At 42.3% G+C, this 15,156-nt stretch overlaps 1 protein-coding gene across 5 annotated transcripts in view; it reads left to right on the top strand.

Moving 5' to 3' along the window:
• Positions 1-15,156, top strand: part of mical2b (microtubule associated monooxygenase, calponin and LIM domain containing 2b) — a 60,406-nt gene that overhangs the window by 15,608 nt on the left and 29,642 nt on the right. For all 5 annotated transcript variants that reach the window (XR_005696409.1, XM_040036003.1, XM_040036012.1 and 2 more), the window contains exons 2-11: positions 3,675-4,065; positions 4,898-5,105; positions 7,743-7,859; positions 8,451-8,552; positions 10,889-11,044; positions 11,155-11,255; positions 12,088-12,345; positions 13,154-13,269; positions 13,432-13,558; positions 14,902-14,992. Coding sequence is in view for 4 of the 5 variants with exons in the window: in XM_040036003.1 (XP_039891937.1) it covers positions 3,760-4,065; positions 4,898-5,105; positions 7,743-7,859; positions 8,451-8,552; positions 10,889-11,044; positions 11,155-11,255; positions 12,088-12,345; positions 13,154-13,269; positions 13,432-13,558; positions 14,902-14,992 (1,582 nt within the window). In the remaining variant the exon portion in view is untranslated. The remainder of the gene's footprint in view (positions 1-3,674; positions 4,066-4,897; positions 5,106-7,742; positions 7,860-8,450; positions 8,553-10,888; positions 11,045-11,154; positions 11,256-12,087; positions 12,346-13,153; positions 13,270-13,431; positions 13,559-14,901; positions 14,993-15,156) is intronic.

Here is a 15,156-nt window from a genome sequence, read left to right as displayed (position 1 = left end):
TGACCTTGCACCGTAAACTTTACTCCTCTTGCTTTAGGAGGAAAAGGCATTAAAAAAGCTGCAGACATTCATCTGTTGCGTTAGTTTGTGACTCGGCTGAAACAGGCCTTGAAATGCAGGCTGATATGGATATACTGTGAGACAGAAGTAAACCACTTCCTCTATCATGCTTCCCAGAATGCACCCTGCCAGATGTGGTTATATACAGTAGTAGTACAGCTTCCAAGGTTAGGACTTTTCCCATAACCCTCCAGCTCTGTGAATCTCAACACACACATTACTATATTTTTCTCCTGACCCAGCTGGTCAGTGGGAGCTGCAAGTACAGGACGCAGTTTCCAAACACATTCCTCGATATTTTTTTATTTTTTTATTTTATTTGCTCTGAGCCGTGTCTCAAGTTTCCTTTAGAATTGATATGGAAGGGAGCTTAAATGTGAAACTAGTATGGGTGTTTTGCTAGGCAAACTGCTAAATGCATTCATGTATTATTTCAATTAGATGGGAAAACCGGCAACAAAGCTTTAGAAAACTTTCTCCATTAAAATGGCACGAAGGGTCTAAAGTAAGCATGTGTGAGTGTTTCGGGGGAGGAATAGTAATTGAGACGCTACTGTCTGCTGCCAAACTGTTCGGTAGCAGAGACCTGAACCCCCCTTTGGGCCACTCAAGGATTTAAAGGGAAGGTCTGTCTTTCTTGCAGAGTGTGGGGAATGTGACTGGCACAAAGTGAAGGCCCCACCAGGTGTTCTGCTGCATGCACATCCCTTGCCGTGACGCACACACTCCTGTACAAACACAGATTTTCATGCGATTCTGTTTCAGGTCGTTTGGATGCCGTGTGCTGCGTGCGTAAGCGCGCACGTCGGCTCCCGTCTGTAGATGAAAGAAATGCGATCCCTCTCGCAGCTCCTCCAGGAAAGCAGATTCCATGACTGTAACAGTGATGCTGAGAGGCTTCCAGCGATTGGGATGTGATACTTTGACAGAGACGTTATCCAGGAAATGGTTTGGCTTTGGCTTCAAATAACACGCAAGCCTGTTTTTGGGATAGTTTGAGACGTATAGAATAAAAAATACTTTTTAATATTAAGGAAGTTACTGAGTCGAAGCATATACAAGGAGGTATTAAGCAAAGTAAAATTCTGAAACTTTTATTTAAAGAGTAGAGATTGAAGCTAGAGATAATTGCGTATTACAGTTTGTTGTGGAGGAAGTAGTGCAAAAAAAGATGTTTGGGGTAATTTAAGATGGTCTGTTCAGCCGAGCAGCTCCAAAGCACGTTCCAACAAACATAACAGAGTCGGGGGTGTCATAGCGTGGCCAATGGAGGACTAACAGAAAAGCGTTGGGGCCCACAGGAAGTCTGAAAAGCTGATTTCAACCCTGTGCCCTCATACAGATGGAATTACACAGCAAGTAATACAAGAGTTAAACACTGAATAGTTGTTAAATGAGTATTTAGAATCTTTAACAGTTAAATAAAGAAAATAAAGAGTTACCAGGCATCTAAATAGTACGAAGCACAACATTTGCATGGCAAAATATGATTCAGTAGACGTAGAAATACAAGTGCATTAAAACATTACCTGTAAGTACTTGAGTGCATGTACTGTTGGATCCTGTGAGTCTGTCCTGCTCATGCTTTCATCCACTGGTGCCGGCCACGTGCCTGATAGTAGGGATGTAGTTGTGGAGATGAGGGAAGCTTAATTTAGGGTCAATGACATATCTTAAGCAAGTGACTAGTACTGTTTTGAGGATTTATACTCATGCTGATGTTCCCGTGGTGCTCTGCTGAATGCACTAGTCAGCAGTAGGGATTCTCAGCCAGATGTCTCGTCATTTGAAATGTCAAACAATTGAAGTGAATGTGGTGTGCATGCTTGGAAGTGTTATGTATGCAGAGAAATCAGCTGAAGCGTAGAATTTAACTGTCAAATGTTGTGACATTTGACGACTTTTGGCCCTCAAAGCACTGGAATCGCCAAAAATGAAGGCAAGTACACGTTAACTAAAGGCAGTATGAGCCTATGTCTCACTGAACATTAGACTTATTAATCATTTATTTAAAAAAAAGTGTGACATCAAAAACAAAGGTCCAGTATTAATGACTGAGATATTAAAGTGAAAATATCATTAATCTTATTTTCAAGCTTCGTATTTTAATTCTTGAACTCCTGAAATTAAAAAAACGAAACTACTGGGAAACTGTCAGAGCGCTCTGTTTAAAACCTGAGCCTTTGGATCACAGGAACTAGTTTTGCATTCGCTGACCTAGTAATCTGAAACTCTCCATGTTTAACATGAACATCCACCAGCTGAACAGTACATGTACATGACAAATTTAGAGGCTGCTTTCTTTCAGCGTTGCATTTACATCGACAGTGACAAGGTGGCTGTTTACTTTCCTGAATAGGAACATTTTGTGGTGATTAATTGGTCATGTTGTGAGAAATGAGTTGAGAAGCATTTCCCAGAAAGCCGTTTATAAGCTTTTACAGGGTGGATGAATGTTCTTCAAACTTTGGGATTAAGTTGTTAATATTCACATAATCCATCCTTAAAGAATTGAATAGTGCCGCTATCAATGCTTTTATGATGCGACTGTTGACTTCAACAATAGAGACTCATGGATTTGGGACAGAGGATGTCCAGACTTGACATGTGCAGACTATACTTATAACATCTCTTATGGAACGAACTGTCTCAGGATAAATACTCAGCAGAGAAGTGCTGCTATCTTGATATTTGGTCGTCATCTTCATGAGCTCTTAGTTATGAACATAAATCAGTTTGCACGGTTTAGAAGAAGTGATGTATTCTTCCTTAGCTTTTGCTTTTTCCACATTTTGAGCCTCCCTGAGTTGCTGCTGGCACATAATTATAACTGTGAAAGTGTTTTCTCTGTATTTCTGCAGCTACAGGGTTTGAGCTGCTCCCATGACTGCTCAGCTGAACCCTCCAAATGCACATGGGGTCATAATCCTATCAGGTAGTCGGGGCAAATATCTTTGTTGCACAGTGGACAAAAACTATGTTCAGCTTATTAAGACTGTTTGAACTCCACAGGCTTGTCGTTGGCTGGAGGTGGATGTGTAGGCCTGTACAGGGATGTATTGGTAAAGCAGTGCTAGTCCCCGGATACCTCACACAGAATGCAGGACATGACACTCTGGCTATATGAGGCAACATGCTGACCTCTGCAATTTATTTTCAGACTCCTTACATTTGAAACGTGACCTTGCAGGAACTACAAGGGTGTTTCCAGACAGTGATGCAAAATTAATACCTGAAAGATGTCACTGCAGTCGCAAACATGACCAGAACGGAGCAGGGCATAAGCACCTCATCTTTTTGTAATTATTATAACAAAGTAATCTCGTCACCTTTGACAAATATTGAAGTCTTAAACGGCGGTTATTTGTGCATTTATTTTAAAATTGTATCTAAATTGACTTTAATTTCAGAAATCACCAGGACATTAAAACTCTCTATATATAGAATATCCAGCTAAACCTGGGGAACAAAACAAAACTTTAGTTTGCTGACTTTGCACCAAATGATAACCTCACCTTTCCCTCGCTGACAGATATACTTCTGTGAACTCTGTAACAAGTTCTTGGTCTTCTTCCCCTGAGTCTGTTTCTAAAAATCTGTTTTCTTTTATTCAGCTGAACACTGCACAAATGCTGGGAGTCCCGCGCTGACTGTGTGGAAGGAGAGGATAAAAAAGCGGGAGAGCAAAGGTGGAAGAAAATGATTAAAGGAGACTGGACACACCGGTCATCAACTGGGCAGATGGGTGAGAAAGAGGATGAGCGTATGGCTCAGGCCAGCCAGCTATTTGAGAACTTTGTCCAGGCATCTACCTGTAAAGGGACTCTGCAGGCTTTCAGCATCCTCTGCAGGCAGTTGGAGCTGGATCCACTGGACCACAGCAACTTCTATAACTCACTGAAGGCGGCAGTCAGCACCTGGAAAGTCAAAGCCCTTTGGACCAAACTGGACAAGAGAGCTCAGCAAAAGGTCTACAACCAGAATAAGGCCTGCCAAGGCACGAGGGTAAGAAAGACCAAGCACGACTGACCTCTGAAGGTTCTGAAGTGGTTGTGTGATGTTGTTCTGATGGTGTTGAAGGCTGTTGAACAGCAGTAAACATATGATCCAAACTCTGAGTAGAATTAATATAAGTCGATGACTGAGATGCATGCAGAAACATTTACTTAGTGTAACCTGTGTTTTTAAGTATTATTTGCTCAAAAACATTATGAAAGTTCACATATGCATTTCATGTGATACAATAAGGATCTCCTATTTGTTATTTTCTGTCACGTGAGTTTTGTCTCGCCATGAACGAATGGATATTCTGAGCACAGTGTTTAACGCAGCACTGGAAAGCTCATTTCTGAAGGAGAAGATAAGAAGTCTGGAGGGAAATGAGGCCAGAGACTCACAGAGGGGAGATTAACACAGAAGGGCTGGGTTGAGAGTTGGCCAAAAATAACAAACTATTATTTCAGGCTTTTTTTTTTTTTTCCAGGAGAAAAATGGTGGGCCTAAGGCTGGGTGGGCGATCTCTCTTTTAAAACTGTATCTATTCTCAAAATGAGGGCAGAGGATTTAGCAGTTTGGGACTTTGTAGAGTTCTGTGACTCTATCGGTTTTTCTTTGTTCTTTTTAATAAGGTAGCCGTTAGAAATGTACCCTAACAAAAATGATCCAAATTGCTGTGCTAATTGTTTGGCTACGTAATTTCCTGTGTAGCTGTAAAATAGCTGCGTGCCAATCTGGAAATGAAGCGCTGACTGTGATTTTAAAAAAAGAGAGGCGCTGTGCTGCTGCAAGACATTTGAATGATGCTTTCCCACTCCAGCTGCAATCTTCTCCCATTCAGTGTTTGATCATCGGCGGCGGTCCGTGTGGCCTTCGGACGGCCATCGAGCTGACTCTGCTGGGCTGCAAGGTGGTGGTGATTGAAAAAAGAGACACCTTCTCCAGGAACAATGTGCTCCACCTCTGGCCCTACACCATTCACGACCTCAGGGGACTCGGGGCCAAGAAGTTCTACGGAAAGTTCTGTGCTGGCTCCATCGACCACATCAGTGAGCGTGCACACATCATTTGTCTCCTTTTTTTTAAGCTTTGACGATAATCTGCCAAACAAAGAGCGCAGCAGACTTGTTGGAGTTGACTGAAAGTTAAACCGTGACACACATTCTTTGATTTTTAGCTCTAGGAAGGAAGACGCATCCTAATTCCTTTCAAATGGCTCCAATTTATGATTGAATAATTCATCTGTTTTTAAAGTTATTTACTGACCAGGTTCTAAATGGTTGTAATAGGAAACAAAACACGAATCCCATGGTATCTTGATAATATAGTCATGAAACGATCTCATTTGAGACATAAGAAAAATGAATTAAAATTCAGTTGCTCTGCCTGTCTGAAATTTTATTAAGCTATAATAATATTTTGGGAAATTTTCCATCTTTTATCTCTTAATGTGGTTTTTGTGAGATCTGAGGAAGTGCAGTGCCAGCTTTGATGTCGGGCTTGTACTTTGGCTGAAAGTTGGTACCATCCTTTAGCCCAGAGGAAGTTGCTACTTTCTCCACTCTGTGTGTAAGGGGTGGGGCACAGACATTAGTGGATGCCCAGGGTTCTTACCCCTTAGTCTTAACTAAACGTGAATTTCCTATGCCAGCTGAAGAGGTGTCAGATTATAAAACAAGTCTGGCAAAAGTTCTACGTTATAGAACATTTAATCGCTCTGAAAAATTTCTAATATTGGTTTGATATTTTTTTTTAATGTAATTTATTCATTCTAATCTGATTTTTCAAATTCTAATCTAATTTCATTTCTAATGTTATTTTTGTTTGGAGCGGTATCTTTATGATTTCTTGCATGTGATGCGTTTGAAGCACATTTGTAAAAATAAAATGGGCTGTAAAGTCCTCAGAGTGGCACCGCAGTAGTGCTTTAAAAAGAGAAAACATGCAAAGTACTGTGAAGCCATAACATGTAAATGGTTCCTGCCTCTGAGTAAGTGCACTGTGTGTGTGTGAGAAATCACTACTGTGCAGTAAATGTGATGTTGTCTGGCCACAAAACCAAAGCCAACGTCACAGAAGTGGATGTGTGACTCTGTGTCATGTGAGAGGAGGATTGTTTTTCCTGCAGCCTGATTTGCTGCAGTTTGCAAGTAGCGGGGCGATCGTGGCTCAAGAGTTGGCAGTTCACCTTGTAATTGGAAGGTTGCCGGTTCAAGCCCCGGCTTGGACAGTCTCCGTCATTGTGTCCTTGGGCAAGACACTTCACCCGTTGCCTACTGGTGGTGGTCAGAGGACCCGGTGGCGCCAGTGTCCGGCAACCTCCCCTCTGTCAGTGTGCCCCAGGGCAGCTGTGGCTACAATGTAGCTTGCCATCACCAGTGTGTGAATGGGTGGATGACTGTATGTAATGTAAAGCGCTTTGGGGTCCATTGGGACTAAGTAAAACGCTATTCAAATACAGGCCATTTACCATTCACAGTTCCATTCGCACTTGTTGCTCTCCAGCTTTAGCAACTGTCATGTATCTCATTTCAAAGATGAGGTCTGCTGACTCTCTTCACTTCTCGTCACATCTGTACTGTACGGGCATTCTTTGCTAATGCATGTGAGTACAGTGTAAATGCTTTGACATATCAGATTCTTACAGTAGTGTCCAGGGGGAATCTTCTTCCAGCTGCTACAGCAGATCATCTGCCTCCATCTCATCCTATCCCTAGCATCCTCCTCCGCCACACCCACCCACTGCATGTCCTTCTCCTAACTTTAATTCATTGTGGAGCACAAGTGGAAACATGTACAAACAACTCGCATTATATTATTCTAAAAACTAAAAAATCTTATGCTTATGTTGATTTTAAATTTTGACTCATTGAGAGTCTGTTGCCATGTCTCTGCAAGTATCTACTGTTGTCAGTCTGTTTTATGGTCTGTTTGGTTGCAGTACTCTGTTGTGCCAGATTTGTATGTGACAGATCCACACAAGTACGGTGTCCTATGGTGTTCTTTGACTTTTGTGACATGGCCTATTTAAGAAGCATAAAAAGGTTCAAACCCCCAAACTATTTATTTCATGAATAAATAACATTTAAAAACTCATCTGAGTCCAATTTCAGCAAAATAAACATCAGCACGAAAGCATCAGTAAACCACATTCCATACCAAAGGTTGTATATATTAAACTTAGTTATATTTGTTCCCCTGCTCATCAACACCCAGATTTTGGGGGTTTTAAACCATTTTTGGTTATTAGTTAATTAGTGCTAAATGACAATAAACGAAAAGCCACCTGTTTTTAAGCCTTCCTAAAGTTTAAGGGTTAGTTGTTGAAAATCCACCCACCATAGCGTTGTTATGGAGGCTTTAGAGCACAGTTTACAGCCTGTAAAGTTCATTCTAACTTTTAAAATCCACCCTGGAATGGGCTCGGGTCATTTTTGGCACTTCTCTGTTGGCATAATTTCTATTTATCCCTGTAAGTTGCTGCTTGGTTAGAAGAATGCCTTTTTTATGATCATGGATCTTGGAGGACGTTGGGCTTTTTTTAAATTTCCCAGTTTTATTCTGGAGGTTTAATTGATGTGTGTTAATAACTACTAAGTATGTAGAATTGCTGTTTTTTGCCAGTAGAGATGGTTCTTTTCTTGGTTTGCTCTGTGAACATACTTGTCTCTTTGCCCCTGCTCCAGGTATCCGCCAGCTTCAACTGATGCTGGTAAAAGTGAGCTTGATCCTTGGTGTCGAGATTCACGTCAATGTTGAGTTCATCAAACTGCTGGAGCCACCAGAGGAGCAGACAGATGTCGGTGAGTATGTCCTCATGAACAAATTCATTACACCAGTGTGTGAGTCACTGCATTGCTCTACTATGAAGCCATTTTCAGTTCCAAAGTCAGTAAGTATCCTCACAAATACAGAAAGACAAGTGTGTCTGTGGGTGTGTATTTGTGGTATTATCTGTATGTTAAAGTGTCACGAGTGGCAGTGACATGCTGGGACCCGCCTGCATATCTTGGCTATATAAGGAAAGTTCCCTACACACAGGGCATGTTAAAATGATCGCACATTTGAAGTGTATATAGAGTATTTCTAATAAACTGTGTGGAGAATAAAGATAAACTGAGTGTGCTGTTAAATTTTAGTTGAACTCTGTGCTGGGTTTTCTGAATGTCTTAAAATAGCATGTCCCACACAGCATGTCCAGAAACTTTCTCACTCTAACACTCCAAGGAACATGACACAACTATGTGACACTGAGAGGGTAGTTGAGATCCAACCTCATCTGCTCTGACTGTTTTGTATTTTTCTTTAAAATCAGCACTTGAGCGTGCCTTCCTGCTTGTGTTTTCTTGCACTGTCCTTGAATATCATATATGGTTCCTTGTGTTCTTCCTCAGGTCATGGTTGGCGGGCAGAGATCCGACCCTCTGGCCATCCTGTCTCGGACTTTGAATTTGACGTGGTGATTGGAGCTGACGGACGCAGAAGCACATTAGATGGTGAGAAAAGATTATAGGTTACAGATGCGAGTGGTGCTGTGGGTCATACTTTGTTATGGACCTACATTTCAGGAGTCAAAGCTCCGTTTGTTTGTTTGTTTTTTGTGGAAATGAGGTGAGGTGGCGCAAAGCTGCTTTCGGCCACTTGGTAAAGCATTTCCTGCTGACATAGTTTCAGCTGGAGGCTTAATGGTGCGTATGGGGTCAGAGGGGTGTTCTGGTTCATGAACTGCTGGAGAGCTTTGTTGGCTTTGTCAAAGCGTACAAGTTGCAGTGTTTATTTTCTGCTCGTGTGCGAGTGTGTGTGTGGCATATGTGTGTGTTATAAACATGTTTACTTTCCCATAAGGACGACTGATGGGAAGCATCATCCTCCTGAAGGTTTGGTGTCTCCATGACTGCAGAGAAACTCTTTCAACTGCATGTTGCTCCGGGACTTTCCTCCAAGGAATATTCTAAATAGGATTATAATGGTCGACTAGTAGGAGGGGGGGGGGGGATGTTTGTGCAAATTATTTGTTAGGGAAAGAACAACATTATGACTAACTCCTGACTGTCATCTACACTAGATAACTTAAGAATTGCAGCTTCTGTATTAAAAATACTAAATTCCCCAATGGTTAGGCCCTGCAGGGATTTTCTTCAGACTTGGAGTAATTCCACATATCCATGATGAGGATGGCAAAGAGTCTAAGAAGCTTGGAAAGAAAAGCGTCTGGACTTCTTTAAGTTGCTTGAAGATGTTTCATCTCTCATCCAAGAAGTTTCTGCAGTTCTAGGGTCAAATGGTGGAAAATCCCAGATTTAAACCCTGTGGGAGTGAGGGGGACACTGGACCCCCTGATGATCCTCTACCCAATCACACGAGCCAAGGTGTGAAAACGGGTGTAGGTCACCATCAGCCAAGGTTTCGGGTGAGCTCATTGTGAAACCTAGCCCCACCCTATCATGTGATTTCCTGAGGTCAAAAGGCCCAGGAAGTGATGTTAAGGCGTCTGGGAAGGGATCTCAACACTGGATGGCAGACAGCTGGTGTCGTAAACCACCGCCTCTGTTCAAAGATGGCCGTTCACAGTGGACATAGATGGCTTCTTTCACTCCTCTTTCAAACCATCTGTCCTCTCTGTCCAAAATGGGAACATTGGCATCTTCGAAAGAGTGACCTCTGTCCTTTAGATGCAGATGGACCGCTGAGTCTTGTCCTGGGACAAAGGATGTGATGTACACTTGGAGCCTGTTTGATAAGTACTTTTGGATTTTGGAGAGTAAATTAGCGGTATTGAGGGAATAACAAACACATGCTCCCTCTCATTCAGAGTATTATAACATTTATTGTCAAAAGTATGCAGATGACACACAACTCTACACATCAGTGTCACCACATGATTGCAGTTCCCCTACACTTAAACAAAAAGTGCATTAAGCAAATCAGTGGTTGTTTTCACCTCCAAAGAAAACAGCCTATCTAGAAAACATGATGCATTAATTTGGCCTACTATCAGCCTTACATCAGAGGTGCTGGAGCCTATCCCAGCTGTCATAGGCCAAGACGCAGGGTATACCCTGGACAGATCTTCAGTCTATCACAGGGCTGGCACAGAGACACACTCACAGAAACACCTATAACCACTTGGGGTTAAAATAACTGGTGTCTCATTTGTATTTGGGGAGGAAGCCAGAGTACCTGGAGACTCCACACAAAAGGCATCTCTTGTAAATCCAGCCTGGATTCAAACCCAGGACCTTATTTCTGTGAGGCATCAGTGCTAACCATTGCCCTACCGTGTTAGTACCATTGGAAAACTATTGGAAAAATTAAAGGATTTCAGTCTGAAGCAGATGCAGAAAATTTTGTTTACACAGTATTCAAATGATCACATCTTCAGCGGATTAGATTATTGTAACAGTGTCTTTTACAGGTCATAGTAAAACTACTATGACCTGTAGTCATAGTAGTCATAGTAAAACTACAGCTCATTCATAATTCTGCAGAAATCTAACAAACATCAAAAAGGTGGAGCGCATTACTCAGTAAAAAATAAATCACTGCATTCCCTTTGAATAACTTTTAAAATCATTCTCATGTGTAAAGCTCTAAATGGACTCTTACTGAGTTACATTTTTAATTCACCCTTTGCCTTACAAAACATCCAGATCACTGAGGTCATCAGGAGCAGGCTTACTGTTTTCCCACTATTGGAACAAACAAAGTGAAGCTTTGTGGATTGTATTTTCAATACTTTTGTATTGATTTTCCAACTTCAGGAAATAATAAATGATTTGAAATGTTTGAACCCTTTTTTTGTTTTTTGTTTTTCCCTCCTCCACCTCTGCAGGTTTCAGGCGCAAGGAGTTTCGTGGGAAGCTGGCAATCGCTATAACGGCTAACTTTGTCAATAGGAACACAACAGCAGAGGCCAAAGTAGAAGAAATAAGTGGCGTGGCCTTCATCTTTAACCAAAAGTTCTTTCTGGAACTCAAAGAGGACACGGGTGAGTCAGGAAAGAATGTTGCAGTGGGAAAATGACAGCTTCTCCCGCTCTAAATGCTGCTCTTCCTGCACTAAACGTCCTCCGTTACGTAAATATGTTCATGTTTGCAGGAATCGACTTGGAGAACATAGTTTACTACAAAGACAACACCCACTACTTTGTCATGACTGCAAAAAAGCAGAGCCTGCTGGACAAAGGGGTCATCATTAATGTAAGTTTACTCAGCTGACTTTGATTTAATCAGACACACAAACATAGATTCGACTCTTCCAGACTCCAATGGGTCACAGTTCACACCCTCCCTCTGTGGTTAACCCTGGTTCCAGGATTCAAAGGCCGTTCCCAAACAGGAATGTGTGCGTGCTCGCCAGACCAGTGAGTGACGGGTCGGCATAGAGGAGGTTGATGAATGGGGTTCTAATTAAACGCTCATGCGCTACAGACACACACACAGACACACACACACACACACCATTAAAGAGATTAGACATTATAAATGCGGTTATTACAATTGCATTAGGACATCAACTGGATCATATTGGAAAGGCTCCATGTGACCCTCAGTCTAACCACCCAGTAATGTCTGCCAAACCAATTATCTGAAAATACACACACACACACACACACACACACACACACACACACACACACACACACACACACGTAGGAGAGTATTAGAGTATTGGATTGGCATACGTATGAGGGCTATTTATTAATTTTCTTTCTCTCCCCTCTCACACATACCTTTATTACCAGTTCAAGACCATTACATGGATTTCTCTTAAGATCCTGGAAACTCTCCCTAAACCTGTTACAACTGTTTCTTTTAAAAAATGTAATTATTTCTTTTAAGATAATTTGTGACGATGAGGTCCCCACAGTGTAAAAGAAGGCAGATGTTTTCCCCCACAGTGGGAGTAATATAGGTAAAGACGCGCGTGTTCAGTGGTCTCCCTCTCGTCTTACATTGCCCGTCAGTGCTGAACGATGCCACATGTCAATACAGCCGTGTGCCTAAAACAGTCTCCTTCTTCTTAATGCAGGATTACATGGAAACTGAACGACTTCTGAGTCCTGACAACGTCAACCAGGAAGCGTTGCTCTCATATGCTCGTGAAGCGGCTGATTTTGGCACCAACTACCAGCTGCCATCCCTGGACTACGCCATCAACCACTACGGACAGCCGGATGTAGCCATGTTTGACTTCACCTGCATGTACGCCTCAGAAAACGCCGCCTTGATCAGGGAGAAACATGGACACCAGCTGCTGGTTGCACTGGTGGGAGATAGTTTGCTTGAGGTACGAGAAGTTGTAGCGTTCCCTTCTCATTGACAGTCGCTCGGTTTCTCCCTCCGCTCAGGTTAAGAGTCTGCGTGTCATCCTTGACGGCGCACTGTCCTTCCACCCTCACATCGTACTTTGATCTTCGTAACATTAATCGCTTCCATCCGTCTCACCCAACAGTACTGCCGTGCCCGCGTGTTCAAGTTCATCCATAAATTTTAGCTGTTCCTGAACTCTGCTGCTCGCACCATCACCAGCTCATCCATTAACCACATCATGCTTGTCCTTCAGCAGCTTCACTGGCTTCTGGTTCAATATTGTATTGAGTTCAAAATTCTGCTCCCAGCTTTCAAGGCAGTCACTAACCTTAAGTGCCTCCCTGAACATTTGGGTGCGTTTCTCCATTTCATTGTGGCATCCACCCGTTTGACTGCTATGGGCTCGACAGGCTTCACCTTGTCCGTCCATCACCTGTGGAACTCCCTCCCACCAGACATCCATAACACCGACTCTCTGCTTTCAGATCCCATCTCCAAACACAATCGTTAAACTCCACACCCAGTCTGATCGTTTCCCACCTGCTACTCTGGTCATAATGACTTTATGTATTGTAAACTTGTTTTATTAACTGTTTTATTGAATCTTTTATTGACTTAATGAGATGTATATTTTTAAGTCTTCTAATGTGATCTTGAGTGTTTTTGACAGGTGCCTAGAATAAAATGTACCTATGTATTTATTTATCAGTGTTGTGAAAGTTGTCCGACACTGCTCTTATTGTGTGCCAGGCTCAGCTTGTGTGTGTCATGCTTTCTGTTTACAGCCGTTCTGGCCGATGGGTACGGGTTGCGCTCGGGGTTTTTTGGCTGCCTTTGACACTGCATGGATGGTGAAGGGCTGGGCAAAAGGAAAGAGCCCACTGGAGATCCTGGCTGAGAGGTGTGTGAGCATGTTCATGGATTCAAACGGGATTATGTCTTCTAATAATGCCTGAGCTGGTTTGTTTCCACATGAATGCACTTTTAAGTCATAGAACTCTGGGTTCCTTTTAAAAGCTGTTCTTTCTTAAGTCTGATAGTTAAATCTTTCTTTCTACTCCAGGGAGAGCATTTACCGTCTTCTACCCCAGACCACCCCAGAGAACATCAGTAAAAACTTTGAACAGTACTCCATTGACCCTGCTACCCGCTACCCCAACCTCAACGCCAGCTGTGTGCGCCCACATCAGGTGAGTCCTGTGCTCGACAGGGTACCTGTGAAGAAAGAAGGAATGAAGTTGCCGTCTACACTTAACAGAAATACTGGATTGAAATCTCTACTTGTCTACCTCATTATAAACTAGAATGTTAGGGGATCATTTCCACATTAATATGGTAGATGTCACATAAATAAACCCGTGTTTGAAGAGATTTAGATGTTTACTTTATTCTCCATAAGGCATCGACAACGAGCTCAAACTTGTTCTGAGCAAATTCTCTACAAATTCTGCAGTGTGAGATCAAATCTCTACTGCTGCTGGTGTTTTGGCACCAACCAACTACACCCGCAGAGAGCTGCGTTTCTAGGTTTACATCGATAATATTCAGCTCTGCAAATAAGGGCACTGGGGAAACTCTGTATGCTCACTTGAACTATGCAAATGTATCGCATTTGCCATCACAAATTCTGATGATTCAGCACTATGGTGCAGCTGAGAGGGGTCATCAAGGAGTAATTGCTATGATTCTGAATATGAAAATATGGGGACTGTCTGGTGAAATCAAGAAGGGTGGAATCTGACATCCCTACATTGATATAAGCAAACTTATGTGGCTGTTTCATTGCATTAACAAAAAAATAAGTAGTCATCAACACCAAACATCTTCAAACTCGTGGTCACACAAATATTCCTGGATTTGGTAAATGGACTGGTTCTTATAAATCTACTCTTCTGAGCACTCAAAGCACTTTATACAACTTGTGCATTCACCCATTCACACAAGCACATTTTTCTAAGTGCTTTCTAACTAACATTCACACACGCATTCATACTCCGATGGATGCATCGGAGAGCAATTTGGGGTTGGTATCTTGCCCAAGGATATTTGGCATGCAGACTGGGGGAAGCGAATCGAACCACCAACCTTCCGATCAGTAGGCGACCTGCTCTACCGCCTGAGCTACAGCCACCCCCAAATTTTGTCTTTTGTTTTTCGTCTTCATAGCCATTGGACAATCGCAGCCAATCAGTTTCATAAGATCAAAACAGGAAATGAGAAAACATCTCTCAAAGTATTGGTTCTCGTGACACTGGAAGCCTGCAGACTCTGAAAACCCCAAAATGTTTTTTTTGTGCAGTCAACACAATCATGTAATCTTTCCACTGAATGTAGAAATGAAAGAGTGCCAAGTACATTTTCTTCCAACAGAAACCTTCGTGGTCAGTATCATATATATTGCAGTTCAAATGCCATGTACCAATGTAACATTTAAAGAAAAAAATATACAAATTTTAGTTGACAGCCTACAGTTTCTATCTGCACATCCCTAGAACCTATATGTCATTAGGCCTCCTGATTTTTGTACTTCCAGGTGCGTCACCTGTTCATTGATGGTCATCAGGGACCAGGTCAGATAGAAAGAGGAGGACCAGCACGTCGATCAGTCAACCTGTCCAGGAAAGGTAGATGTTCCTCCAAGCTACAAAGTGCACTCCAACCATCAAACATGAATAATGGATTTAATTATAATCGTGTCAAGTTGTAACCAATGGTAACATCAAAGAACCTCAACGTTATAGTGCATTACAGAAAAAGACAGTTGATGATAATCGAGCCCTCCTTGTAG

The sequence above is a fragment of the Simochromis diagramma genome, unplaced genomic scaffold (assembly GCF_900408965.1).
Source record: "Simochromis diagramma unplaced genomic scaffold, fSimDia1.1 OVJJ01000333.1, whole genome shotgun sequence".
NCBI classification, from domain to species: domain Eukaryota; kingdom Metazoa; phylum Chordata; class Actinopteri; order Cichliformes; family Cichlidae; genus Simochromis; species Simochromis diagramma.
The sequence above is the reverse complement of the archived record's forward strand: the minus strand, read 5'-3'. Positions and strand labels throughout refer to the sequence as shown.